The 27,484-nt window shown below is 42.4% G+C and overlaps 1 protein-coding gene across 2 annotated transcripts in view; it reads left to right on the forward strand.

Annotated features, from left to right (window-relative positions):
- IHH (Indian hedgehog signaling molecule) overlaps positions 1–20,086 on the forward strand; it is a 92,829-nt gene extending 72,743 nt beyond the window's left edge. Inside the window, exons 3-4 of one of the 2 annotated variants that reach the window (XM_088472348.1) lie at positions 1,303–1,483; positions 4,463–6,367. In XM_088472348.1, the coding sequence (XP_088328474.1) occupies positions 1,303–1,483; positions 4,463–4,706 (425 nt within the window). In that variant the 3' untranslated portion in view covers positions 4,707–6,367. Of the gene's footprint in view, positions 1–1,302; positions 1,484–4,462; positions 6,368–17,770 lie in introns of those variants that run through there. The other variant, XM_088472347.1, reaches the window with a different exon arrangement.
- The last annotated feature ends 7,398 nt before the right edge of the window (positions 20,087–27,484 follow it).

Consider the following 27,484-nt stretch of genomic DNA (forward strand, 5'->3'; position numbering starts at 1 on the left):
ACTGCAACTTTATCCCCTTGTTTCCATTTTTTTCAACAATTATTCATTATCTTGGGGTATTCCAGAAACCTGTATCCCCCCTCCCCCTAAAGGTACACTACAGATATACACTTTTGTATTTTCATTGATTGTACCTTCAATATTATTATATTTCTGCAAGATTGTACTTTGGCATTGTACTGTATCTGGTATCATGAGAACGACCGTCATGTGAGACAGAGGAAGTCAGATTCTAAGGTCTCGTGACTTGGTACGATTATACATCAATATGTTGTAGACCTGGTAATAAGCCGTTAATTCTGTGCAATAAAATATGCATATAGCTCAGCAAACATGCTGCTATCAGGACTATATAAGGGAACCAGAAAACAGAATTCACATAGTCTTCCTAAAGTTCCATAGCTAAACCAGCAGTTTAAGGTCGGAAGTTTCTAATCTCCACTCCTCACACAGCCCCGGCACGCACTGTTATTACACGTTTTGTCACTTGCTAACTTCTAATTCCCATTTGCCATGAGATTTCCTTTGTAAAATTAAAAAACAAACATTCCACACAAATATTTGCAGAGTGTTCTGGCAGAGTCTGTACATAGCTCAGTAGACCGTTCTAGACGTTTGCATAATGTGCTGTACCTCCTGGGGTTTCAGACTGGCGAGGCAGGCGAAACAGCCAGCGGTATGTGGTCGTTTGTGCTTGTGTATCATAAGCCCTATATCCAATGCATGCAAAATAAGTTAATAACATGGAGATTTGAGTCTTAAAATTAAATATACCAGGACTGTGAGTGTATCTTTGGACTGTAAAAAACACCCTAATTTGCTATGTGTATAAAAGGTTTTATCGGCTGTATAAAATGGGACAATCCCCATGTAAAATAGTATTGCACATATTTTCGAGAGTAACTTACTGATATTTGGGACAAATAGAACAAAGTTTTTGAAGAAAAATTTGTAATCTGGCATTTTTACCTCACAGCTTGTGTCTGACACGTCCTACTAATGATGTAGTGGTAATGGATGCTGCAGGTCATACATGACAGACCAGTATGTGTGTGCGAGATGCTCTGTGGGAGTGTGGGATGTGCTGTGCGTGAAGCAGGAGTGATATCCTGAGAATGTAGCAAGCTGCCCTGTAGTTTCTTTGTTTTGTTTTGTTTATGGTGATCGTCACAGGGGTACATGGTTGAAGACCCATCCCCTTTTGACTTGGTAAGTATATTTTGTTTTAACGTTTTTACATATTTTGGCTGTGGCCTGCTGACTGGGGTGTGGCTTATGGCAATCTGTCTCTTTTCTTGGCAGAGTATTCTGCAGGAGGACATCCACCCAGCACCCCCAAAGACCAAGCCAGGAAGCCTTCCATACATAAGGGCAGATTGGAGGCTGCACAGGATCCACACTCTGACTGGAGAACACAGGGGGCGGCTGATGTGCGAGCAGAGGGGCCCGAGGGGGGAAATGACCATTGGGACAAGCAGCTCAGGTGAATGGTGTGTCATATATGGATGTACTCACATTTAGTTCAATGGTGAACAGTGTGAGACCAAAAATAAGGACCCTGAAATCCATAGATGCCAAGACAAGAGGGGCAATTAAGATTGCCTGTATGAGAATTCACAATTGACAGAACTGCTGATACAAGTTGTTATGAACAATACACTTTACAGAACTGCAAACATTACAGCGCATAACATGGGGTTAGACATACTCTTGTAGATTTTGGAACCAAACATATATTTTGCCATCTAATACCTCACAAGAGTGACCGTTCTTTTATCTTCCTCATTAGTCTTTATTGACACAATTTTTACATTTGGGGTACCGAAAAATAAAGGGGAAGGGAGACAAAAAAATTACATCAGTAACAGGAAGTAATACAAAAAAGAGAAGGGGGGTGCACGGTCAATGGTAAAAATGAAATAGTAGACACGTACAAAAGAACAGCAACACAATGGAGACACAATATTCATAGGTCTTGAGCCTCAGGGTTCTCATTAAGGCTAAAGGGGATAAGAACCACAGAGAACTGTTAGCGCTATTCTGACATAGGTAATACCTGCTGACTTGACATTGACAATAGATAACTTTTTATTTTTGTATAATATGTGCTCATTTTGGCAAAAAATCCCTTTGTACCCAAGTTCCATAAGCTCCAATATAAAGAAATCACCTATGATTACCATGATAGAAAACAGGTTGGCGTGCAATCCAATGGTAATCTGGTTGGTTAGCTGTACTGTGCCATTTTCCCTTAGAGTCCATTGAGTATTGTTATACTGTTGTGTACATTAGTGTTATAACTTACAATGAAGGATTTTTTTTCACAAATTTGGTGTAAACATTTTTAGAGACTTTTCTTGCTATTTTATCACAATTTACTACCAGGTTTGGAAAACAGCAATATAAAGTCATTATTTAATTCTCTAAAAGAAACAACCTTTATCTTGTGTATATTTGCAGACCTATTTATGTAAATGCCGGTGCTATTTTTCTGCAGGAACTCCGTTCCTGAACCTCTCATTAACTATGACGTAATGTCCTGGACCAAAATGTATTTTCCATAAGATACGTTTTATTTTATAGGTCCTTTTTTGAGTGCCTTCTTTTCTAAATACTATATATACAGTATGTATATACAATTTTTACAAACTATAACAAACAAATCTGGCAATATAGCAGGAAAGAGCCTGATGCAGTAGGTGATGCCTCGGGGAGCTGCTTGCAGCCCTAGAGCAACCTGTTGCCCATCACTGAACGAGATGTTTATTGTCCCTTGTTGAGGCACAGCTTTCATATTCCTACTGATGATGTGCTGTGCTTTTCTAGTGATGCACAGGACATTTCCATATTCTCTGCTGTCCAGTTCTAGATACATATGCCACTTAGACTGCTCCAGTCACCTACATATCTGCGCTGCCAATCATCCGCCACATACTGTCTTCTGCTGCTGGGTTAGAGTTGAAGAATATTCCTTGTGAGCTGTTTACAGCCAATTCCAGACATGACATTGTTATACAAGATGATATAAGCAGATGTACTAAGCTCTGGAAAGTGATCAATTGGAGAGTGATAAACAACCAGCCAATCAGCTCCTAACTGTCATTTTTCAAACACAACGTGTAACATGACAGTTAAGAGGTGAGTGGCTGGTAGTTTATCACTCTTCAATTTATCACTTACCAGAGCTTAGTACATCTCCCAGGGTGAACTGATGGGAACATAGCACTTTGGGGAGCTATCGGCAGGAATAGTGTTTCTAATGAGAATTGTAGTTACTTTTCAAAGTAAGCGGTTAAATTATTATTATTTTTTTAGATCTATCTTGGACTATTTCTGGATGCTAAGTAGGTTTATTAGCATAAACGCCATATCAGTTACCCATGTTATTTATCACTTTGAAGAGTACAAACCAGCAACATATCGGTCAGAATTAATGGCACTGTCAACAGGGTTAAATAATATCACACACTTTGATAATACCTGCACATTGGGAGGTATGGAGAACATGTACAACTGGCTGTTGGGATAGGTGCATACAAAGTAATTGTGCATTGTGCCATAGATTTGTAATGGTGTGTCTGACATCAACTGCCCACTGCATTTTGGCATCTGGACCGATAATCACAAGGCATAAGCCCTTTGTGACCAGTTGTATTTTAAGTGATGGGTGTACTACAAATGGCACACTGTCTTAGGCAGTACTTATTATTCAGCTAATGTAAATAATCCAACCACACAGTAGTGTAAGTAAGAACACTGTCACATAGAAGAGTCACTTCCAAGAGGTTATAACTTATTTGTACCAGTGAACAGTTGATCAGAGCCCATCAAAGCAACATTAATGTAAACCGTTTACATTAGCATATTAACATCATCATCCTTTATATTGTTGACATTCTGGACAGTACATATTTACATTTTCTGGAAGCAATACTTATTACTCCTTTATTCCTCTAAAATAGACCAGTGAAATAAACCAAGTCAGCACGTTTAAAACCAAACCCATTCACTAATCCTTTTACCTTAAATATCTGACACATTCTTCTATTAATCTTATGCTACTTTGAAGGTGTGATCTGTCCCCTCTGAAAACCCTGCAATAGAACTGCCATCTAAGAGACTAAATCTTAGCAATTGGCCATATAATCACCATAATCTGCTTTGGAAAAGTGATAGTACAAATATCAGTTGTGGCAGACACTACTTGTGATAGAGTTTTTGTTGTTGTCTTCAGATAAGGTGATCATTTCCGTGTCCATTTCATTTACACGATCACCCTCCTATTCAGTGGCTATAGATGCATGGAAGGGTTGAGGCCAATGTTGGGACGCAGAGCAGGGTTGTAGACAGGTCTCCTTGGTGAGATACATTTATCATCCCATCCATAAGTAAAGTGTTTGATACTCAGGATAAAGAGTCATTGAGGTCGTCTGTTTCTGATGTGTGTTCTTCTTCCTTTCAGCACTCCTGCTGCAGAAGAATTAGGATCTACCAGCTGGAAAGAACTGATCAAGAAGAAGAAGAAAAAGAAAAAGAAGAAGAAAATAAAGAAAGGGGAGAGAAAGATGTATAAAAAAGTAATGGAAGGGAAGGGGGAAGGTGGTGAGGAGAAAAGAGTCAAGAAACTGAAAAAAGAAGGAAAGACTGCAAGAGCATTGTGGAAAGAGAGAAAACGAGGGAAGGGGAGAGTGATGACAGCGAATTGAAGGAATATATTTGGCTGTCACTGGACAAAGTTGGAGAAAGTTGATGGTCATATCATGCACAAGCAAAGAGAGAAGATGCTACAGACCTGAGACACTAGACCTTCCAAACACCAAACCCAGGTCCACTCCATAGAAGGAAAATCTAGATGTGTATGAACACTGAGAACCTAAAAATCAGCAAGAAGAGGGAAGTCCGCAAAGAGCAGGACATTCTGAGTGGTCAGATGAAGGGACGTGTAACTAGTTAAAAACTTAAGACTTGATAAAATCAGCTGTTAATTTAAACATCCAAAGTTAATACTTGGCCAGTAATTCTAGTTATTTAACCAAATAAACAGCTGAGCAATCGTACTAAATACATCAATGTTGCTGATTCGCTCAATTAATTAGTAAAATAAATATAAAAGCTGTGTAACTTGTGAAGTGAGCCGGCTTCTAGCTATAGACTGGATAACTTTTTGATTCTTGAAGCTACTGTGTGTCAAATTGTTCTGCGTGGATGAAATATATGTGAAAAATATGGAAAGGCATTAATTTCCATTGGAAGTGTCTTTATTTGAGAAATATATATTTTGTGCTGATTAAAACAAGGACTAGTATTGTATCAAGAAAGAGACATAAGCTTGTTGCAGTAATGTCATTACCGTATGGTACGTCCTATCAATCTCTAATTGTCGCCATGATCATTGCCGTTTATAAAGCACATTTAGCCAGTGAGTAAATGTGATGGTACATACCAGAGCCGTAACTAGACTTTTTGGTGCCCTGTGCCAGAGAGAGCATTGGCGCCTCCCCCCACACACATTTTTTAAATAGGGACATAAGATAGTGTACCTGGGAAGGGCCAGGGAAGAGATAGGGGAGGCCAGGAGATGCTGGGGATAAAATAAGAGGAAGCTGCAAGTGAGAATGATAATAAACAAGAAAATTGTCAGGCCCAAACAGCGCCCCCTGCCCTGCGGTGCCCTGTGCCATGCCACTGCTCGCACTACCCTAGTTACGGCCCTGGTACATACCAAAAACAATCATCAAACATTATTTGTTATGCCATAGACCTAATATTAGTGTTAATCTATATATCATGAACTTGTTACAGAAAAGGACAGTTTGGCATATGGAAGAGAGATTACACTGTAAGATTAGTAGTACAATATAACATTGCTATCTTACTGTGTGTCATTGGTTAGATGGGTGGATTCTCAGCTAGAAGTGCATAACCATCAGTTTTTTTGAAGAAATTGGAAGACTAGGGGAAGAGAAATTTAGTGCATAGTATGCATACTGAGATATATTGGAGATTTAACATGTTCCCAACATCTTTGAAAACTGTAATAAAAAAATATAAATAGAAAAAGATCTTGAAAGGGTTGAAAAAAAGTCCACTGGGACAAAGGAGACAGGATTGGGGTATATGATTGGAGCTATCACAGGAACAAAGTAGAATTATAACATCATTTTCTAATATTAGATCATAAAATTACAGCCTGTGATTTATGTGCAGTGCAGCTATTGGTTAGGTATTTTAGTTGAGGGTTAGTTTTGGTGTAAGTGCAGGTAGATGAATTAAGAGGTGTTAAAGAGTTTGTTTCTTTGATTGGGGGCGATTCAATTCAACGTGAATTGAATAGCGCCAGGAGCTCAAATTCAGTGCGCTGTGTGGTCAGAGAATGCCGGTTATCGCGCCTTAACAAGACTGTTAAGGCGCGTTAACCGGCATTCTCTGACCAAAGTGCCGGGCGCGCGGCTGTTAGTGCCGGGCGCGCGGCTGTTAGCGCCGCGCTAAGCAGAAAAACATCTGCGTGCCCGGCACTTTTAGTCGGATTTCTCGCATCCCCAGGGGGTGCGAAAAAAAAATCCTTAACCCGCCCAAACAGCACAGTGATTTGAATAGCTGCGGGAGCTCCCTCCTGCGGCTATTCAACATCGTGTTGAATTGAATTATCCCTACTAAGTCTGGTCATGAATGTCCATATTTATACAATTCAGCCGTCCATATGTGTGGCCAAATTGGCCATAGGCCGTGCCCTGGTTTTAGAGAGATGGGGTATAGAGGTGCATTAGAGTTTACGTATATAATCACAAGTCTTTTTGTATCTTTAAACTTTTTTCTTCGTAAAAACAGGACTAATTCTGCATGGTTGATGAATGTGGAAACAGGCTCTTAAGCTGTGTATCTACTAGCAGATATTAATGAGCGATTGCACGATTACAACATGGTAATCGTGCATGAATCTAGCATGAAAATGTCAAACGACCAACGATGCACGCTCTCGCTGTTCGTTTTCGACATCAATCATCGCCTGAACATGCTGGTCAATCTGTCGATAACAACAGATTGACCATGTTGAGGAATGAGGGAGGGTGACTACACGGAACGACAAATATCGTTCAGTGTAGGCGCTGCAGCGACTGTACGATTACAATGCTAGTGGATACGCACCTTCAGGGGTATATATACTAAAATGCGGGTTTTTAGAAGTGCAGATGTTGCCCATAACATTTATCTAGCACCTTCTAAAAGATAATAGCTAGAATCTGATTGGTTGCTAATTAGAAGCTGATAGGTTGCTATGGGCAACATCTCCACTTCTAAAAACCCACACTTTAGTAAATGTACTCCTTAGTGTTGACTGCAGTTTAAGTAGAACCTTGTTTTCTTCAGCACACAAAATATTAAACTACTTTTATTTAGTTGACCCATCTACTTTAAACAATTGTCTGATGGTAGAAGAACTGGACATACAGGTATCGCCAGGACAGATGCTACTTTTTTTTTATAAGAGCTAATTTATTACTGTAAGCAATGTATATTTTTTATTTACAAAAGGAGAGAGATTATTTGGTACTTTCACATTTGTAGAGTGTATATTTTGCTGCTGTAAAATTGTACAATGTATTTATAATAAACAGATCTATGTGAATATAATTTGTGTATGTTGCTTGCCTTGGGTAATGAGTAAGTGAATGTGTTCAGATGTGTGCATGGTCTGCAATGTGCAAATCATTTATAGCAGCTAGTTCTGGTTGGGTTCATTGTTAAATAATGCTTTCTCTAATTAAAGTATCTTCGTCCCCCTGCAAAACTTTCCGCGTTACCAGTACCAGCAAACTAAACATAGAGAGAACCTCAATCCAATTGACTCCAAAAATAGCAACTTAAACCGTGTCCTTAGGGAACATATGAATCAATATTAAAGTGTAACAGTATTAAAGTGTTGATAAATTGTGGAGGTAGGTGAACTATACTGACTTGTCTTTTGTTGGATGCTATAAAAGCTGTTTATGCAAAACATTCAGCAATTGCTTACTACATGGTGCTAAATTTGTTTACAATCAATCTCCCAAATCACTGCTCAAAACTATTTAATATGTCACACATTCTAAATAAATTGATAATTAGTTCTGTTATCATATATTTGTTGTTCTCTCTGTAAGGGGTCTATACAGCATCAGTGTCGATATTGGCCCAAATATTTTCAGACAACATCGACCGTTTTTTTTTTTTCTGAACCATTGTCCCTGCTATTTAGCAATAATCTCCACAGGGACAGAAGTCCCCACAGGCAGACTTTTCAGTTGTCGGACAACTGTTGTCCGAAAAGACTGCCTGATCAGTGCTTGCCCCACTTCAGCGCAGCATATATATAATGTATATATTTATATGTACACTAGTACATGTATGTGTGTGTGTGTGTAAAAAAACAAAACAAAACAGCACTCTCAACCAAAAACTTATAAATCATGACGCACGGTGCAAGATAAATAAGTAATGGTCTTTACCTGTCCAATAAATCAGGAAGGAATGATCAGCACATGTACACTCAGGGCCGCCGAGATGGGAAGCAGTGGGTACTCTTGGCCCGGGCCTGTTGGATTGGCCCCTGTCCTGTAGCCCCGCCCATGTAACAAATGCAGCAGCCAGGGCAGGGGGAGAGAGGCTGCTGTGTGCTGGGCTGGAGAGAGAGAGGCTGCTGTAGCAGCAGTCAGTGCTCTCTCCTTCTGTAATGTGCGGTGGAGGAGCGCTCACACTCTCGCCCCCAACCCCTCCTCTCACCCGCACCAGGTTTGACACCGGTGTACCCCTGTGCGGCGTGCTTGAACAGATTTTTTTTAATGCTTTCTAAGGAGGGGGCATGGCCACACCTCCCATGAGTTGGCCATGCCCCCTCCCAGTAATGTGGCCCAGCGGTGCATTCAGCAGGACTGAGTGCACTACACTACGTGTGCTGATCCTTCCTTCCTGATTTATAGGACAGGTAAAGACATTTGTGGAGTTCCCTGGGACTGCAGAGAGACAAGAGATGACGCAGCAACAACTCAGCCTCGCTTCTTTATAGTCAGGCACTGCTTGCAGAGCTGGGAGCGGGGCCTCACCACAGGCAGTAAGCTGCACAGAAAGAGTTTATAGAGGTATGCCTCTAAGTTTGGGGGGGTGTCTTGAGCACTGATGGACACCTTGGATGTGTCATGTGACCAGGAAGTGCACTGCAGTGTTTAGAGATCGGAGCTCAGCAGCAAGAGAAGACAGTGATGCAGGTGGGATAATCAATGGACACTGAAGCTTAGTGTAGTGAGGGGAGAGTTACAGTGAGTAAGGGGGGGTGCCTCCCAAGCCATTGACTTCACCGCACGTCACATATATATATATATATATATATATTTTTTTTTTTTTATTAGTTTTAGTATGGAGAAAATGCTGCAAAGTAAGAATGCTTTCAAAAATAGAATATTTAATAGATTATATTTTTATCCAAACAAAGAGAGTTTTGCGCTTATGTTATATTACGTATTACTATCTATTGGATATGGTATCAATTTGGGAAGCAGTCGGGAAGCCGACGGACGAAATCCTGACCGCCGGATTCCCGACTGTCTAATCCCGGTAAGGTATTAATGACAGCCGGGAGCCGGGCGAGGACAGCCATGTGGGGGAGGGTTAGGGGCTCCTGGGGAGGGTTAGGCTAGGGGAAGGGGGGGTTAGGGTTAGGCACCCCAGGGGGAGGTTAGGGTTAGGCACCTCCCCCCCCCCCCCCCCGGGAGATTTAGGGTTAGGCTGCGGGGAAGGGGGGTTAGATTTAGGCACTTAGAGAGGGGTTAGGCACTTGGAGGGAGGTTAGGGTAGGGAATTAGGTTAGCGATATTTACCAGAAAGCACGATCAGGATGTTCACCCCTGCCGGGCTACCGCTGTCGGCCGTCGGTAAATCATGCTGATTCCATCAATTTAGTTAATCAGTTTATAATATTTATAAAAAATTTAACAATAGCAGCAATAACATTAAAACATCACTTCAGAGAAATTCAGCTCCTATTGTTAGCAGCAAATTTAATAATAGCAAACCACTTGGATATAGTTCCTGTATATTGCATGACCTAAGAAATCCTCTTCTAGACTATCTGTGCTGAATAGGTTTATGCACATGTATAAATTGTCCACATGGGGACCTCACCATATCATCTGTAAGGAGAAAACAAAGTCCGCTCCATGGTCTCCAGACCTGCAGTAAAGAGTTGCCTTGGAAAGCTGTGATGGTTTTTTGGCTGCAATTCTTCCATGGAGACCACTTCTGCCCAGACGTCTCCGAACAGTAGATGGGTGTACCTGGGTCCCACATGGTTTCTGCCATTTCTGAGCTGATGGCACAGCTGGACATCCGTTTTCTAAGGGAAGTAAGCATCATCTGATGCACTAAGTTTCCTTGGCCGACCACTGCATCTACGGTCCTCAATGTTGTCTGTTTCTTTGTGCTTCTTCAAAAGCGCTTGAACCTCACATCTTGAAACTCCAGTCTGCTTTGAAATCTCTGCCTGGGAGAGACCTTGCTGATGCAGCATTTTGTTAATTGATAAAAATAACACCTGCCTAAAACTTATGCACAGTATTGTGTGTGTGTGTGTGCATATACATGTGTGTGTAGATAGAGATACATATACATGTATCTCTCTCTCTCTCTCTCTCTCTCTCTCTTTTTAATTTTCACAAAAGCAGGTAAAAATGAACATTTTCACCTGCAATTGTAAAAATTAAGTATTTGAGCCATTCATCACAATGGTAAAGCAGGATATATCACAGATATCTCCTGCTTACCTTCCTAGTACACTAGTATGGGGACAGATGGCGAATGCTCCAGAAACCCGCTGCTTCCATATGGAAAGGAGTCCCGGGTCGCCCCTGTCCAGCTCATTCCCTGGACGTTGGGGCTCTTGTGTACATACATGACCTATAGGTGAAGGGAGCAGTGAAGCCGCTCACAGGACAACTGATTTTCACATCAGCTGTCACCGCGCCGGAGCAATGATAAGTAATGAAGGATTTTTTCCTGCTACCTGAATAGCAGATAATGTTAAGCACTGTAGACATCAATGGCTTGCTCTTTACAGTGCTATGTTGTAGGAATCGGGCATAAACGGAGAGGAGAATTGTTTTATCTTCCCCGTTAACCCTTTCCTTCATAGCTGGAATATATAAATCAATCGGAAACTTTAGTTGCTGAATAGACCCTTAAATGTTTTAAAGTACTGATTTACTAATTGTAAGTCAGTATGAAATACAGGGGCGTATTTATAATGGGTGCAGGGAGTGCGGGGCACACGGGCCCCTAGGTTCAGGCCCCTAGATCCTTGTGCCCATATTATACTTATTTCTCTGGAGTCCCACGTCGGCGCCGGTGTCTGCGCTGTAATAAACGGCTGGAAAATGGCCGCTGTGGCCGTTTTCCAATCGTTTGTGCATGCGCAGTACAGTGAAAATTACTGCCGCGGCCATTTTCCCGGTGACCCGCGCATGCGCTATAGACTCTGTGCACACTCTAGTGTCCAGAGTCTATAAGTGTGGCGCTGGCCAAGCACTGCTCAGTGCGCTGCCGGACGGAGAGAAGGGTGCCCGTGACTGAGACTACACATAGGCCCTCTCCTCTCTAGAAACGCCCCTGATGAAATACCTATGATTTTTACATCTATGAGTACATGACTTATCACATTATTCACAAGAGAAAACATGAAAACCTAAAACCATAAAAAAGAGCAGGTGAAAATGTCAAATTTCAACATATTTTATTTACAAATATGACAAAACTACTTTCTCATTAGGGAAATCCCTACTGAAAATGAGGTGGGTTTCTATAAGATAAATTGCTGGTTAACTCAAAGAAGACACTTGAAGATGTCCGTTTTACCTTAGGGTTTTGATTCAAGACACTATGAATTATTTATAGTTTAAAATGTCAAGCGGGCACCATGGCAACCACAGTCACATAACATATGATGTAAGTAGCGCACTGTCTTTGGCAGTTTATAGCACCCCTCCTCCCCTTTCTGTGTTATAACTTGACCACCGAGGAGCTTGGAGTCTGACTTGCTCAGGGTACACAAGCACAAATCAATTGTTTACAAGAGAGAGAGAGAAACGTAATCTAAATCTACACTACAGATTGATTTGCAAAGAGAGCAATGACTTCTAGCAGAACCGCTTGAGAAATGACCGTCAATACAATGTGGTTTTGCATGATTTTAGCAATGGGACAATTTAACAATTGCCAAATGCAGGAGATATCAAGTGATCCCACAGTCCCAATTACTTGCAATGTGGACTGTTGTCCGAAGCAATTTTACAAACTCTGAAAGCTTAGCCCATCGCTATTGCCTGCCATTGTAGCCTGTACAATAAGCTTCATTATTGCATTATTTTTTTTTTGGATAGTGATCCAAAGTATCCTTCTATGGGAAGTACCGTTCGAAAAAGCAGGGTCCGAACCAGAAAGTAAAGTAATAGCATAAGCTACCATTTAACTTTTTAACCTTTTACAGTGTCCTGCTGTATCTACAATTATAAATAGCCCGAAAATACATTTCAGATTGCTGTGATATTTGGTGATAAGGAATGCTAATACTCAGTGCTTTTCCACAAATAATAATAATATACCCCTTTTAAAAGAAAAAATCAAGACCACACACAAACATGGAAAGGCAACCATTTTGTTGGCTACACTAATCTTTAAGACAGTGCAGTTTATCAAGTAACTAAGAACCTTAAGGGCCCGATTCAGACCCGCTCGCTAGGAAGCGTTGCATGGAGACTACCGATGTTTGCATTGTGCGCATGCGTATGCATCACAGTCCGCGAACCTGTCTGAGCGATTGGGAAGCGCTCGCTGCACATAGACTGCCCAGCTAAGTGAATGACAGGAGAAGCCATTTGTGGGTGGTGACAGGGGTTGGTCGATGAAAATGAGCGGTGGAGGTGTGAACGCAGGCATGCCTGAGCGTCTTAACGCTGTGTCAGAGGCATTCATAATTAAGACGCAGTGTCATAGTACACGTAACCTGGCTGGATTTTACACTGAAGTGCTTGCAGTGCTTGCGGTAGGGTGTGGTCAGCCACAAGTGCTGCGATCGCTTCCGATGGTACTCTGTTACCAATGGTTGCATACTCCTTCCTGGAGATGACTTTTATAAGTGGGCGTCTTAAGACAGGTTGGTGGGCGTCTGCATACACAGAGCAATCGCATGCCAAGACATAGTGAGCGTGCTAATGCCTTGCCGTGCGATCGCCTGCCTTGCTGTAGTTGGCTGATTTGCATACGCATCTAGCCCTCAGTTCTATAATACACTCAAAAGGTGGGCTGCATCCCCAGTAAATAATTAGCTAGTGTGCCCCATTCCATTAGTTGAGCCAGACAGAAAACTGTGCACTAAAAGTGATTTCACAGCCCTATTGTGCTACAGAACAAGATGGGCATGGCTTGTGGAGTCACATTGCCCTGTGGCAGACATAATCAACTGGTTAACACCCTTCCCTCATAGAATATGTCGGGAACTAGCTCTGGACCGTTGCATCCCCAAGATTGATTAAGAGCAGTTGCACCTGCCCTACAGGGCATACCCTATGTCCATGGGCGCAACTACCATAGGTGCAAGGGGTGCAGTTGCTATGGGGCCCAGAGCTGAGGGGGGCCCATCTTCCTTGTCAAAGTTACATGTGTTATATACATTTTGCACTATTGGGTGGTACATAGGGGTCCTTACAAACTTTTGCTAACGGCCCTTCAAATACCTAGTTACGCACCTGCCTATGTCCCAATGGGACATTCCACCCATAGATGCACCTGGCCTTTCATCTCTTCTGGAACAATGTGCCAACTGTCTAGTAGTAGTTAAAATTGTATTAACTTCTCATTGATTATCGAGTGATTGCAATGATTGATTCTCATTGCCTGCTCTCTGAAGGTTCTCAGCCAATCTCCTGTAGTGCAAATGTACAGTCTTGCCTACAATTTATCACCCTGATCAGCCTTGATAGGAGTTGCGTCCTGCCCACCTTCTCTTTTTCTCATACCTCCCCTCTACTTCTCCTGGAAATGAGGTATCGTAAGTAGACAAGTAAGACCTAAATACACTTCTCACATTGACATGCATAAATAAATGTCTCCTAAATGATGTTTTAAGTTGTTTCCACTATAGGGGTTGAATTCTTTAAAACTGACTGACTTAATTAGCATATAACTTTCTATAGCTGTGTCCGTCCCTGATGCCTTGTATTCCTGTAAAGCTTTAGCTGTTTCTCAAAGCACCATAATGTGTGATGTCATTGTTGCTGGTTCCTGGGCCAGCATTATGGGCTGGACAGTCAGTCACCCGTAGACACAGGCAGATGCGCACAATATATCTTTCAGATATATTACATCTGCTGTGCTGCACGGCCGACGTGATCTATCTGAGACCCATGTCATTCACAGATATATCATGTGTACACACCCGCAAATGCACTGAACGGTATATTGTTCGTTAGCTGTACAAACGATATATCCTACAGTGTATACCCACCATAGAAGTCCTGGCTTTAAGAATATCCATGCTCTAGTGGATGTGACTAAATTAATATCTGTGAATGTGAGGTACTTATCCATGCTTGTGACTTAATATCTTCAAATCCTGGACTGTAAAGGGGCATTGAGGACAGAAACATTGTTCTTGCTTCTTTCTGGGTTAAGATAAACACTTAAGTTTCTATTGCTTTCCATTGCCTGGCAAGCCTGTGTGACAGGGCGAGGGTTAAGTGGTGGTGTTAAGCATTGTGACAAAGGTGAGTGCTGTCACGTTATGCCATATCCGCTGCACTTGAGACAATGGGCTGGTAAATTTAGCGGATTTTTGCATATCTCGATTTTTTAGCAATTAGTGGTTAATGATTAGACACAATTTTCCTGTCCATGCACTAGAGTGAGCTGGTCTTGGCAGGTCTCATCCTGCTGCACACATAGGGTCAGGTACTCAGTGACAAACCAGGAAGTCCTGAGTGTGCCAGGCTGTGGGTGAAGTGGTGAATTGTGCAAAACCTATGAGACTTTTTACCCACATAGGGTACCAGTACCTCCTAATGTAACCAGGACAGTCCCGACTTTCAGGCATAAGCACCAGACATCTGCAACCTGTAGCATTCACTTTCCTAGAATTCAGGCTCCTGATAAACCTGTGCTTAATGCCAATACGTTCCTGAAACTCATTCTGTGTTACTGTGGATTTTTGGAATAGAGCTAAATACACTGCAGGAAAAGGCTCAAAGGAAAGTAGCAGTGACATAACAGCACTTTTTATATTTAACCTAGATTTATCAGTTTAGGAAGGTGGTTTATAGGAAGTACTGGCCATTATTACAGTAATAATTGCCCTATTACTGATCTCAAGGCATTTGGTGGTGGGGACACAGAATGGGGAGGTTAGATAGGGACAGACACTCCAAAGGAAAGAGTGAACAGGAGGACAAGGTAGCAAAAGACAGGAGGTGAGAGGAGAGGGGAGGAGGGCATTGGCCCACGTAGTGCCGTGCAGTGCCAGACAGCTCCCCTCTGTGGTTAGACGCAGCATCTTAAACCCACATCCCAAGACCACAGAGAACACACAGCCCAGCCCAGCAAAACAAGACGGATATTAAAAATAATCACAGTTAGGACCTTGGAAAAGTTCAAAACGACCTGATCACCTATATTTAAACCAAAAGCAAACAGAGTTTTGAGGCAGAGAGGCGTGTGTGTCAGAGGGGGGCAGAGGGAGGGGACCACTCCTCAAATAACACCTTTTATTTGCCAGAGACTTTAGAGATATAGTGGTTTATGCATTGCTTTCCTGTATTATGAAAATATATACAACATGCATCTAATAATATAACTGATAAATGCGGCGCGGCCTATATTATTCATCATATATTTCAAATAACAGTTCTGTGTATTAAGAGTTTGAAGGGTTATGTGACCATATTGTTCTCTCTCCGGATAAGATAAAGTGCTTGTAAATTATATTCATCTTGTATGTGTAATTGTATCTACCATAAAGTGGCGTTTACCAGTCACATAGTAAATTCAATTTTTCAAGTACTGCTAAGAATATCCTCAGCTCATCCTGACTATCTGTAGTAACTGTATTGTCTGTTACTCTGGCTACTGTATGTCTGCCTAATATGTCACAAAATGACTCTACCCCACCTATGTGGAATATTATCTATCTGTCTATCTCTTTATATCTCACATTTTTGTATACGGGAAAGTTAATGCATGCTGTCTACTTTTCATATCTCCCATCCTGGCCATGCGATGGGAGGGATGTAAAAGAGTTGGGCATGTAATGATGATGGCAATCACCCCAGCAAATGGATGGGGTATAGAATGATATGAATTGTGTCACTGCACTCCTGCCCTCTCCACATTCATGGTCATGAGCAGTGCACAGTTATGAGGATTACACAGATACAAACCGCACAGCCACTGCCACTAATGTATTAAATGCAGCTGTATATTGTATGACTGAGCATGTGCAGGAGCAGAAGCAGAAACAGAAGGTATTGTTTTCGGAAACCGATAACAATGCCTTCTGTAATCATTGGTTTCCGAAAACATTACCTTCTGCTTCTGCAGTTTTCTGGGGATTTAATGTATTTTCTTCATATAACGCCATTCTGAGATGGCGTTATATTAAGTAAAGATTTATCGAGTAATTTAATGCTTTTTGCTTTGCTGAATAGCAAAAAGCGTTAAAGCACTGTAGAGATCAATGGCTGATCCCTACAGTGTGGTACTCTACGAGATGGGAATTAATGGAGAAGATAATTACGTTATCTTCTCCATTACTCTATCATGAATAGTGGATTTACATAAAAAAATGTGGAAATGATAGTTTCCACATTTTTTATGTAAAAAAATCATTGCTGAATAGACCCCTGAATCTTGCAATCGCTGCATCCCTACTTGAAAACACAATGATAATAACCCCTGCTTAGATACATTACATGGTTTCCCTTTAGAAGATCTTTGTCCAGCAGGGAAGAGGTAAACCCTTTGCTTCTATTCTGAAAAATCTCACTGATGGGGACTTTTGTAAAATAAGGGCACAAGACAGCTTGCCCCGACCGCACCTGGCACCTCTCCCATCACCGCAAGCAGCTCCATGCCCAGCTCAATATTTGTGATATCTTTTTGTTTATGTTACTAATTTTTATTTGCGGTTTGTGGGTTGCGGGATACATCAATTCTTCCCATGGATCTGTTTAGTAAGCACACATGACTAATGCCGGACTATATATTTGGTCTCTGTCCTCTCTCCTGGGGTTCACTGGAAACATTTATTTTGGGTACAAGATAAATATGTTACTGTTTTAGATGTGTTTTCTATATGCCATCAGAAGGAAATTAATAAAACAATAATAATATAACAAACAACAAAAGCAACAATATAAGCTGCAGCTAAAACAAACATAATTTAAATACAATATTAATAATTACATCCTCAATTATTTTTTTATGTAGTCTTTTCATGCAGTGACAATCCAGACCTGCTTGATGATGATGATGATGATGATGATGATGATAATTGTTTCCTATAGTGGTAAATGTAATTTAACAATCCACAATTATACAGCTATTATGTGTGACAGGTTCTACTCACTCAGGACCTGAACGACTACTCATGAAATCTGGAAAATAGTATGACCATGAATTGTTTTTGAGATTTTCATGCTTGATGACATTTTAACTTTTTTTACTTGTCTTAATTTTCTATGATTTGTTTTTTATCTAGAACATTCTGCTGCAGCAAAGACTGGAGGCTGCTTCCCAGGAACAGCAACAACCACCTTAGTGTCTGGTGAGAAGATTCCTATCTCAGAGCTTCGCCCAGGCATGCAAGTGCCAGCTATGGACAGCTATGGTCACATAACCTACAGTGACTTTGTGACCTTTTTGGACCAAGATCCCAAGGCCGTGCTTACTTTCCAGGTGATCAAGACCACGCACCCACTTCGAAGGCTTTCCCTAACCCAAACGCATCTCATCTTTGTAGCAGACAATTTTTCCACACCGGCTGCTGATTTTAAAGCGGTGTTTGCTAGCCATGTAAAACCTGGGCAATATATACTAGTGTCTGGAGCACCTGGTCTTGTGCCAGCTAGAGTAAGCTCAGTGAGTATGCAGAAGGACACTGGACTTTATGCTCCTCTCACCCAACATGGAACAATATTGGTTGATGATGTAGTAGTTTCCTGTTTCGCCCTGGTACAAAAACAGATGCTGGCACAGTTTGTTTTTTGGCCTTTGCGGGTATTATACAATCTAGGTGCAATAGTGGGAACTGAGTCCTCCGAACAGGTAGGTCTTCATTGGTATAGTCAGTTTTTATATCAGTTGGGTCGAATGATTCTGAACAGGAATGATTTTCATCCATTGGGCCTTCTGCAACTGGAAAGCTGAGTTTCATGCTAAAGACTATAGAAAACAAACCATGATATAACCCTGAACTGTATTCCATAGGGTGGATAAACAATCTTGTTCTGTGTGGTCTACTGATCTCCAAAAAGAGATATAGAAAGGCTTTTGGTAGCTTGGAGGAAATATTTTGCATCACAAAGATCTCGGTCTAGGATATAAATAGAATGTAGAAGCTTTTGTATTGTCAGTTTAATTGGTATTTTGTTTTCATGACCTAGCCATGGGTCACATCAACATTTATTAAACAAGACTGCACCCAACAGTCTTGCGGAAACCACCTGATCATCCCAATGGTACCATGACAACAGCAGAATAGAGAGAGCTTTTCTACAGTAGAAAATAATCTGGTGCCACAGTTGCACTTCTGTGGGCTAAAGATATCGGCTCCTACAATCAGGTTTCAAAGCAGTCAGTGGTTTTGCTATGTGGGCATTACCCTGGCCTTCAAATGACTCGTTAGCAAAAACCAGTCGTTTACCGGGTTCATAAAGAAGCTAATAGTTACTAGTTCTATGAACGTTTCATCTAGAACATTGAATAAACTCAGTGGTCTGGTCTGCTAGTGTTTAAATTTCCAAGGTACTAACCGAAGGAGGAACTGACACCCACAGAAAGATCAGAGATAAAAGAAGGACTTTCTGCTTTTAGATTGCAGTAAATCAGACTTCTATATAGGAGAAGATTCCGAAAATGTACAGAAAGAGATGAAGACTACAGGAAACATGAATGGTTCCATATGAATCTTAGACCACATATAAATGCTAGACTTGTATATTGGTACAAATGAAATGTCTGCTACTATGTGTCAGGGTGGTACACTCACAGTGGTGGATGATACATTCTGGGCACATCCCATTTACTGAGAAAGCCCTATAAGATAATTACATAATTTATTAATAATAATCAGGATAAGATTAACCCTTTTTATGCTGCCTACCAAGGCCTGCATGTACTGGGAGCACTAAATATTATGTGCTTCTAGTCTAGTCTACTGATTGCTCAATTACATCTCATTTTAAACCCATTCATCTGGTGTCCCCTTTATAAAGATTATATATATATATATATATATATATATATATATATATATAGCCAGCAATGCCCTGGCACTTGTATAGTAATTCCAATAGCCTGCTCCGGTGCCCTCCTGGAGGGACAACCCCCTCAATATACCATGATGGTGCCGTGTAGCTTGTAAAATTAACTCATGTATGTCTGCACCAGTGCAAGGGGCTTCGTTATGAATGAATGTGTACATACCTGGTATTTTACGTCTTCCAGGGAGAGGTTATAGAGCATGGCATCATATGCTCCCTCACAAAACAAATTGACTCATTTCCTTACCTCCTGCACCAACACCATATTTATTTTATTATGCAACTGTGTACTATAGGTGTATAAATGTTCCTTGTTTATATATAAATATATAAGGCAAAGTTATTAATATTATATTTCTGCCAGTACTTATACGGGGGGAAAAGGATGTTTTTAAGGTAAAATGATTTAGTACATTGTAAAATCTCTGCAGATATTTGGACTGTTGGGGTTCTGCTCTGAGTAGCGGTTACCCACCCCAGGCAGAGAATTGATTTAAGCACATTTCAGCTCAGGTCTTCCAATAAAATGACATTCTGACTATAGCAAGCTTTTGTGTCTTCTCTTTATACAAGAAGTAACATTTCACAGTAACTTAAAGGAAGACAGACGACATATGACACAAAGTTGGAACTTTGTTTTACACACAGATCAATTTTATATAATTGTCCTGCCCCAGTTTCACAGGGATTTCATATCATATCACTACTGTGGGCACTAGTCCTGCTCACTTCACAATTGCCTTGGCCATGCAGAGGATGGCAGAGCTCAAGCTACTCTGTGCTGCTGTTTATATGCTAATGCTCTTATTGGCTACAGGTTGTTATAGCCCCTCCTCCTCCTACTGCATGTCTGTGTTTACCCTTGTATGAGTAATGACTGCAAGTAGCCATAGGCATGCACAGCATATTACATTACGGTGTGCACCACCGGAAAAACATTTCTAGCTCTGCTTATGGGGGTGTCTAGAACCAGTCAGGGTGCAAGTCTAGCATTACCTTAAAGCATACTTGCCTATCCTCCCAATTAGGCCGGGAGCCTCCCGAAGATCGGATGTCGCTCCTGGACCCCCAGAAAGGCAGGCAGGCCTGCCGGCCCCCGGCGATTCCCCCGCCCCCCCCCCAGAGTTCCACGACAAACCCCTGCAGCAGGGGCTTCACGTTGCCGTACATTGCCTTGAAAGACCGACAGTGAGCTAAAAGTCTGTAAGTATGCTTTAAAGTCATCAGTTCACTTCTTATAATAATTAAACCCAATCATTCAAATATCATGTTCCACACAATATTCCTACATTATTCCACATCTTACTTACCCATGACCTTGCAAGCGGCTACTGCTCTCTTCTACCGCAACAGATGTGTACGCTTTGCATCTTCATCTCAGGCAGTTTCCTAAACTTTGTTGCTGCCTGAACCAATGCCTGCCAGTGCCAAGTAAGTGCCAGTGCACCGCAATTGAAGGATGTGTAATCCCAGGAGCAGAAGTATGGGAGACAATGGAGGCGCCTGCCGCCTGGTGCCAGCACTGAAGGGGCACCTCCTCCATGACCCACAATAGATTCACCACATTTAGGGTTGTAATTATGGGGGATATGGGGGCACTAAATGATAATTTGCCTCCGGGCGTCTGGGATGAACTTTCACCACTTCTAGCCTAACACAGAAGGAGAGACAGAGCGGGCTGATGGACGAGTATGCGCGCTGCGTGACTTCATTGCATCACATCATGCACATACTCAGAGTCAGAAGGCATTGGATGGTGGAGCAACTGTGCCCATGTTTAGCACGGTCAGTAATCAGTCCTGGCTGGGCGCCGTGGTGGTGGGGGGGACACATTAATTTGTGGCGGTCACTACAGGCATGTGTGACTGGGGTGCCTGACGCATTCGGTATGAAAAGCCGGCTGCTGCTCGACCGGCAGTTCGATTCCAGGCTGCGGAAGCCCGACAAAACAGCAGAGCACGGCAGCGGAAGCCCGACAGCGCTGGAAATCCCGATCGTCCCTAAAGTAAGTATAAACTATAGTAACCAACCCCCCTAACCCTCCTTAGGGGTGCCTAACCCTAACCCCCCCTTCCCCGCTGCCTAAACCTAAGTCCCCCCCGGGGTGCTTAACTCTAACGCTCCCTCCCCCTAGACTAACCTTAACCCTAACCCTCCCGGGGTGGTGCCTAACCCTAATTCCCTCCGGGAGCCCTAAACCTAACCCAACCCCCCCCCCGCGCGGCTCTCCGCTCACGGCGCCCGGCATCCCTTCGATCGGGATGTCGGGCACCTGTCTCCCGGTGTCGGGAACATGACAGGCTTCTAGATTTTAGACGCCTGTCATTTAACCCTAGGTGGGATAGAGGATTCGGGAAGCCGGCGGCCGGGATTGCGGCCGCCGGCTTCCTAAATATATCCCGTGCCTGACATTAGGATGTGCCTGCGCACACCAGGCACCCCCGTGTGCACGCCTATGCAGGTAGCTCCTGAAACCCCAAGCCTGGATTTACCTTTACCAAATTTTTCTGCATCGTCCTCTTCCTTTCCACTGCAGCAATCTATTGCCCCAAGGCCAACAAAATTCCTTCTGTACAAAAGAAATACATATTTACACAATTGTTGGTTAATGCTAGCAATATGCAGAAAGTCTGCCATTCCTGTTCTGTGTGACCCTAGTCAAATACTCTTTAAAAAATCACATTGTGCTGGCCAAGTGTCATCATCACCATTACGTTATATCGCTGGGCCTGATTCAGAGATGGACGCTAATGCGGTCACATCTGCGTTTTCGTATAAAATGCAGCTGCGAAAATATGCTAATGTATGCAAAGATGACCGGAGCATAAAGACGCCCACTGTTGCCTTCTTACTTGCGTGCGACATTGCATACCTGCGTCAATATCGGTTATGTCAACGCACATTGAGAGGCCATCTTGCCCTTGTGGCAGGTCTGACCAGCTGCAGACTTGGCAGCTCTCCTCGCACGCAGAGGGCTCTCATTTATGAGGGCTAATTTATGCATGCCCATAAAATGGCGTTCTAACGTACAGACACATCTGTGTTTTCCTGACCACCCCCCTGTTAAAACCGCCAAATGCAATCCACCTGTCACTCACTTTGCAATGGATTCCTATGTGCATCCGTAATCGCAATGTGATCATTGCGCATGCGTAATACGGCTTATACACGTGCGATGGCAAACAATCGCTTGATCTGCTCACGTACTCGCCATTGTGTAAGTCTCTGAATTAGGCCCGCTGTGTGGTAGGGTAGCCTTATAGTAGAATCTCTCATGCTGATCCTGGTCTTCACCACTGTTATATTGTGTTCAGGATGACAGCAAAACAATGACTTTTACGGAGAAATATGTGCACAGCCCTGTCACTAGCTGAGTCCTACTCCCTAGTCACCAGCCACTATCTGGCATCTGTCATACTAACACATACCCTGCAGAGGCCTTAAATACCCCAGATGTATCCTCCCCCTCCCAGATTGACAGGCAAACCACACCCCCTCATTGCCTTTAAAAGAGAGGCCTTCACAGGTGTTAGGATAAAACACCCATTTTATCTTTCAAATGCAAAACTTTTCTGGACTTGCTACTAAACACCCCTGGCTACTTACAGAGTACATTGCCCCTTTTGCCACAACTGGAATAAATATACTTGTAATTATCCTATCTGTGCTTATAAGCCCTAACAGCATCTACTGTATGGTTGTCACTGAATAAATAGATTTATTCGGCAGATTGTTCTGTGTAATCAAAGAATTAAAAGAATTAAAGAAACTTCACTGCAGACCCTTGAAAGTGATTCCCTAAATCTGTGCCTGCTTTGACCTATGCCAGCAAATACATACATCGTAGTAGTGTGTGTATGTATATGTATATATATATATATATATATATATATATACACACGCTACTACCAGTGGCGGATTTTACCTAGAGGCTGCACGATGATGTCAACTATCAATATGAGATCCAAAGAGCTGTCACTATCAGTGAAGCAAGCCATCATTAGGCTGACAAATCAAAACAAACCCATCAGAGAGATAGCAAAAACATTAGGTGTGGCCGAATCAACTGTTTGGAACATTCTTAAAAAGAAAGAACGCACCAGAGTGCTCAGCAATACCATAAGACCCGGAAGACCACGGAAAACAACTGTGGTGGATGACAGAAGAATTATTTCCCTGGTGAAGAAAAACCCCTTCACAACAGTTGGCCAAATCAAGAACACTCTCCAGGAGGTAGATGTATATGTGTCAAAGTCAACAATCAAGAGAAGACTTCACAAGAGTGAATATAGAGGGTTCACCACAAGATGCAAACCATTGGTGAGCCACAAAAACAGGAAGACCAGATTAGAGATTGCCAAACAAAATCTTAAAAAGCCATTACAGTTCTGGAACAACATCCTATGGACAGATGAAACAAAGATCAACTTGTACCAGAGTGATGGGAAGAGAAGAGTATGGAGAAGGAAAGGAACTGCTCATGATCCAAAACATACCACCTCATCAGTGAAGCATGATGGTGGTAGTGTCATGGCGTGGGCATGTATGGCTGCCAATGGAACTGGTTCCCTTGTATTTATTGATGATGTGACTGCTGATAAGAGCAGCAGAATGAATTCTGAAGTGTTTCGGGCAATATTATATGCTCATATTCAGTCAAATGCTTCAGAACTCATTGGACGGCGCTTCACAGTGCAGATGGACAATGACCCGAAGCATACTGCAAAAGCAACCAAAGAGTTTTTTAAGGCTAAAAAGTGGAATGTTATGCAATGGCCAAGTCAATCCCCTGACCTGAATCCGATTGAGCATGCATATCACTTGATGAAGACAAAACTGAAGGGAGAATGCCCCAAGAACAAGCAGGAACTGAAGACATTTGCAGTAGAGGCCTGGCAGAGCATCACCAGGGATGAAACCCAGCGTCTGGTGATGTCTATGCGTTCCAGACTTCAGGCTGTAATTGCCTGCAAAGGATTTGCAACAAAGTATTAAAAAGTGAAAGTTAGATTTAGGATTGTTTAGTTTGTCCTATTACTTTTGGCCCCTTAAAAAGTGTGAGGCACATATAGAAACCGTTGTAATTCCTACACCGTTCACCTGATTTGGATGTAATTACCCTCAAATTAAATCTGAAAGTCTGCAGTTAAATCACATCTTGTTTGTTTCATTTCAAAGCCATTGTGGTGGTGAATAGAGGCCAAAATATGAAAATTCTGTCAATGTCCCAATATTTATGGACCTGACTGTATATTCCAGACTGCAGTAGCAGAGAGAGCTTTCCATGGGAAGCCACTCCACTGCTATTATGGCAGCCCTTACCAGCTTCTAGGCTGGGTTGTCTTAACAGCAGTGTGGGCCCTGGGCAAAGCAATGCACAATGTAAATGGTCAATGGAATTAAACCCTCTTGCATGCCCATCAGACCTCCCACACATGCAGAGAGACTCTGGCTGACTGGTCTGAAGCCAGCGGATAAAGTGAAACTGGGACTGAGGTGAGTACTCGTCACCGGGGGGGGGGGGGATGGGGAGGGGGAGGATAGATCAGAATACAGTCCACCGGCGGCCGGTTTATAAAAGTATCACAAATTTACCAACTGGCCACAGCTGTAGGGGGCGGGTTGGCGGGCCCCTACAAGCTTCGGGCCCTTGGTCAACTGCCCAACAAGCCCAATGGAAGAGATGGCCCTGCTTCTAGGGGATGCAGCCATGCAGTCCCTAGAAGCTGTCCACTTTGCTAATTTGAGCACATTCTCACAATTACAGGCTCCATGACCAGACAGGTAAGGAGAAGTTGTAATTATCCTCACATATAGGGCTGGTAAAATTAAAGTGTTGCTACTTAGAGCGCTCTGGAGAGTGTTCTAAGGCTTGTAATATAGAGACATTTTTTGACAACAGGTACTTCCACGGATGCGCTCGTATATATTGAATAAAAAAAATTGGTCACCAGATAGCGGTGTGGTAAAAAAACAAACACAAATCAACTTCAAATAATTTATTTAGTTTTATTTATTTGTTACCAGTTACTTAAATAGCACGTATATGTTCTGCAGCGCTTACATAGAATATTTGACTATTCACATCTGTCCCTGCCCCAGTGGTGATTACAATATTACTACATACACACTTGGATTAATTTCTTGTCATGCTCCAATTAACCCATACTTGCCTACAATTGTTATCTCCTTGCCGGGAGAACCCGGGGAGGAGAAAGATTGGGTCGTGACGGGGGGGTGGGGCCTGACGTATCACGTCATTAAGCCCCACCTCCTTCGTGGCAATTTCCCACGATTGTCGCAATTTGACATAAGGGGCGGGGGCTAAATGATGCGATTCATGCAGGATCACGTCATTAAGCCCTGCCCCCTACACGGGGACCTGCGATCGCCGCGGAAGTTCTAGGAAGTGGGCACAAAGCGGGAGAAGTGCCTGCCCTTCCGGGTGTGCGGGGGGTTACCCGAAAGATCGGGAGCCTCCCGCAAAAGGAGGGTATGAATTAATCTGTACCAGCAGCAACCAGTATATTTTTGGATTATTTTCATTACAAGCCTTAGAATTTGCTCCTGAGTGCTCCAAGTATGAGCACTTTAATTTTAATAGCCCTAAGTAGTATCTACTTTTGTACCTGTAAAATTAGGGGGAAAACAAGACTCTGCCGCTCCAGTGATGCTGTACTCAGGGGTATATATACTAAAGTGCTGGTTTTTAGAATTGGAGTTGTTGCCCATAGCATCCAGATTCTAGCTATTATGTTCTAGAAGGTGCTAGATAAATGATAAGTAGAATCTGATTGGTTTCTATGGGCAACAACTCAAGTTCTAAAAACCCGCACTTTAGTAAGTATACCCCTCAGATTCATGACTGTTCATTCTCTAAGCAGGAAGATAGAAAACATGGTACATCTGGGGTAACCTTAGTATTTGCAGGAACCCCATGAAAATGGTTGTTTTTGGGGATATCCCACAGATATTGAATGATAAAAAGAACCTGACTGGATATGTAATTTCAAAAATGACTTTTCCGCTCTTTGTCTCTGTGTAGTGGGGATAGAGGTGTAGCATGCATCCAGGGAGCCCGAAGCAAGTGTGTCCAACGAAACCCCCCCACCCCCAAATGTGCCATGGAGGAGGCGTGTCCTGCATGTGGGGATAAACTAAAGGGAAATAAAAATAAACATTAGGGGCAGCATCAAACTGGGGATTAGAGGGCTAGATATATTCCAACCCACTAAGTAATTCCACTAATAAAATACAGTTTTGTGTGTAATAAAAATACACCTTACCTATATGGTGGTTTCTGCAATGGGGAACCTTTTAAAGAAATTGATCCTCCCTGGGCAGACAGTGTCTTCAGTCGGTACTCACTGTTCATGTAGGGAATCACATGGTCCGGAAGATGCCTGTTTGTTTAGGAATGTAACCAATGTTATCATCATACAACAGCCCCGTCACATAGCCCCGTGTCTCTTCAGGCCCGTCACACCAGGGATGTGTATAGATCCCCTTCAGTTAATGTACCTGGATGTGACGTGGTGCCCTTAAAGCAATGTTACTTTAGAAACTTTTAGATTTAATTTGAGGGTAATTACATCCAAATCAGGTGAACGGTGTAGGAATTACAATGGTTTCTATATGTGCCTCCCACTTTTTAAGGGGCCAAAAGTAATGGGACTATCAACTCAAAAGCTATTTCATGGACAGGTGTGGGCTATTCCCTCGTTATTTGATTATCAATTAAGCAGGTAAAAGGTCTGGAGTTGATTCTAGGTGTGAGATTTGCATTTGGAATCAGTTGCTGTCGACTCTCAATATGAGATCCAAAGAGCTGTCACTATCAGTGAAGCAAGCCATCATTAGGCTGAAAAATCAAAACAAACCCATCAGAGAGATAGCAAAAACATTAGGTGTGGCCAATTCAACTGTTTGGA

The sequence above is a fragment of the Taudactylus pleione genome, unplaced genomic scaffold, assembly GCF_031769625.1.
Source record: "Taudactylus pleione unplaced genomic scaffold, aTauple2 ptg000122l, whole genome shotgun sequence".
Classification (NCBI taxonomy): domain Eukaryota; kingdom Metazoa; phylum Chordata; class Amphibia; order Anura; family Myobatrachidae; genus Taudactylus; species Taudactylus pleione.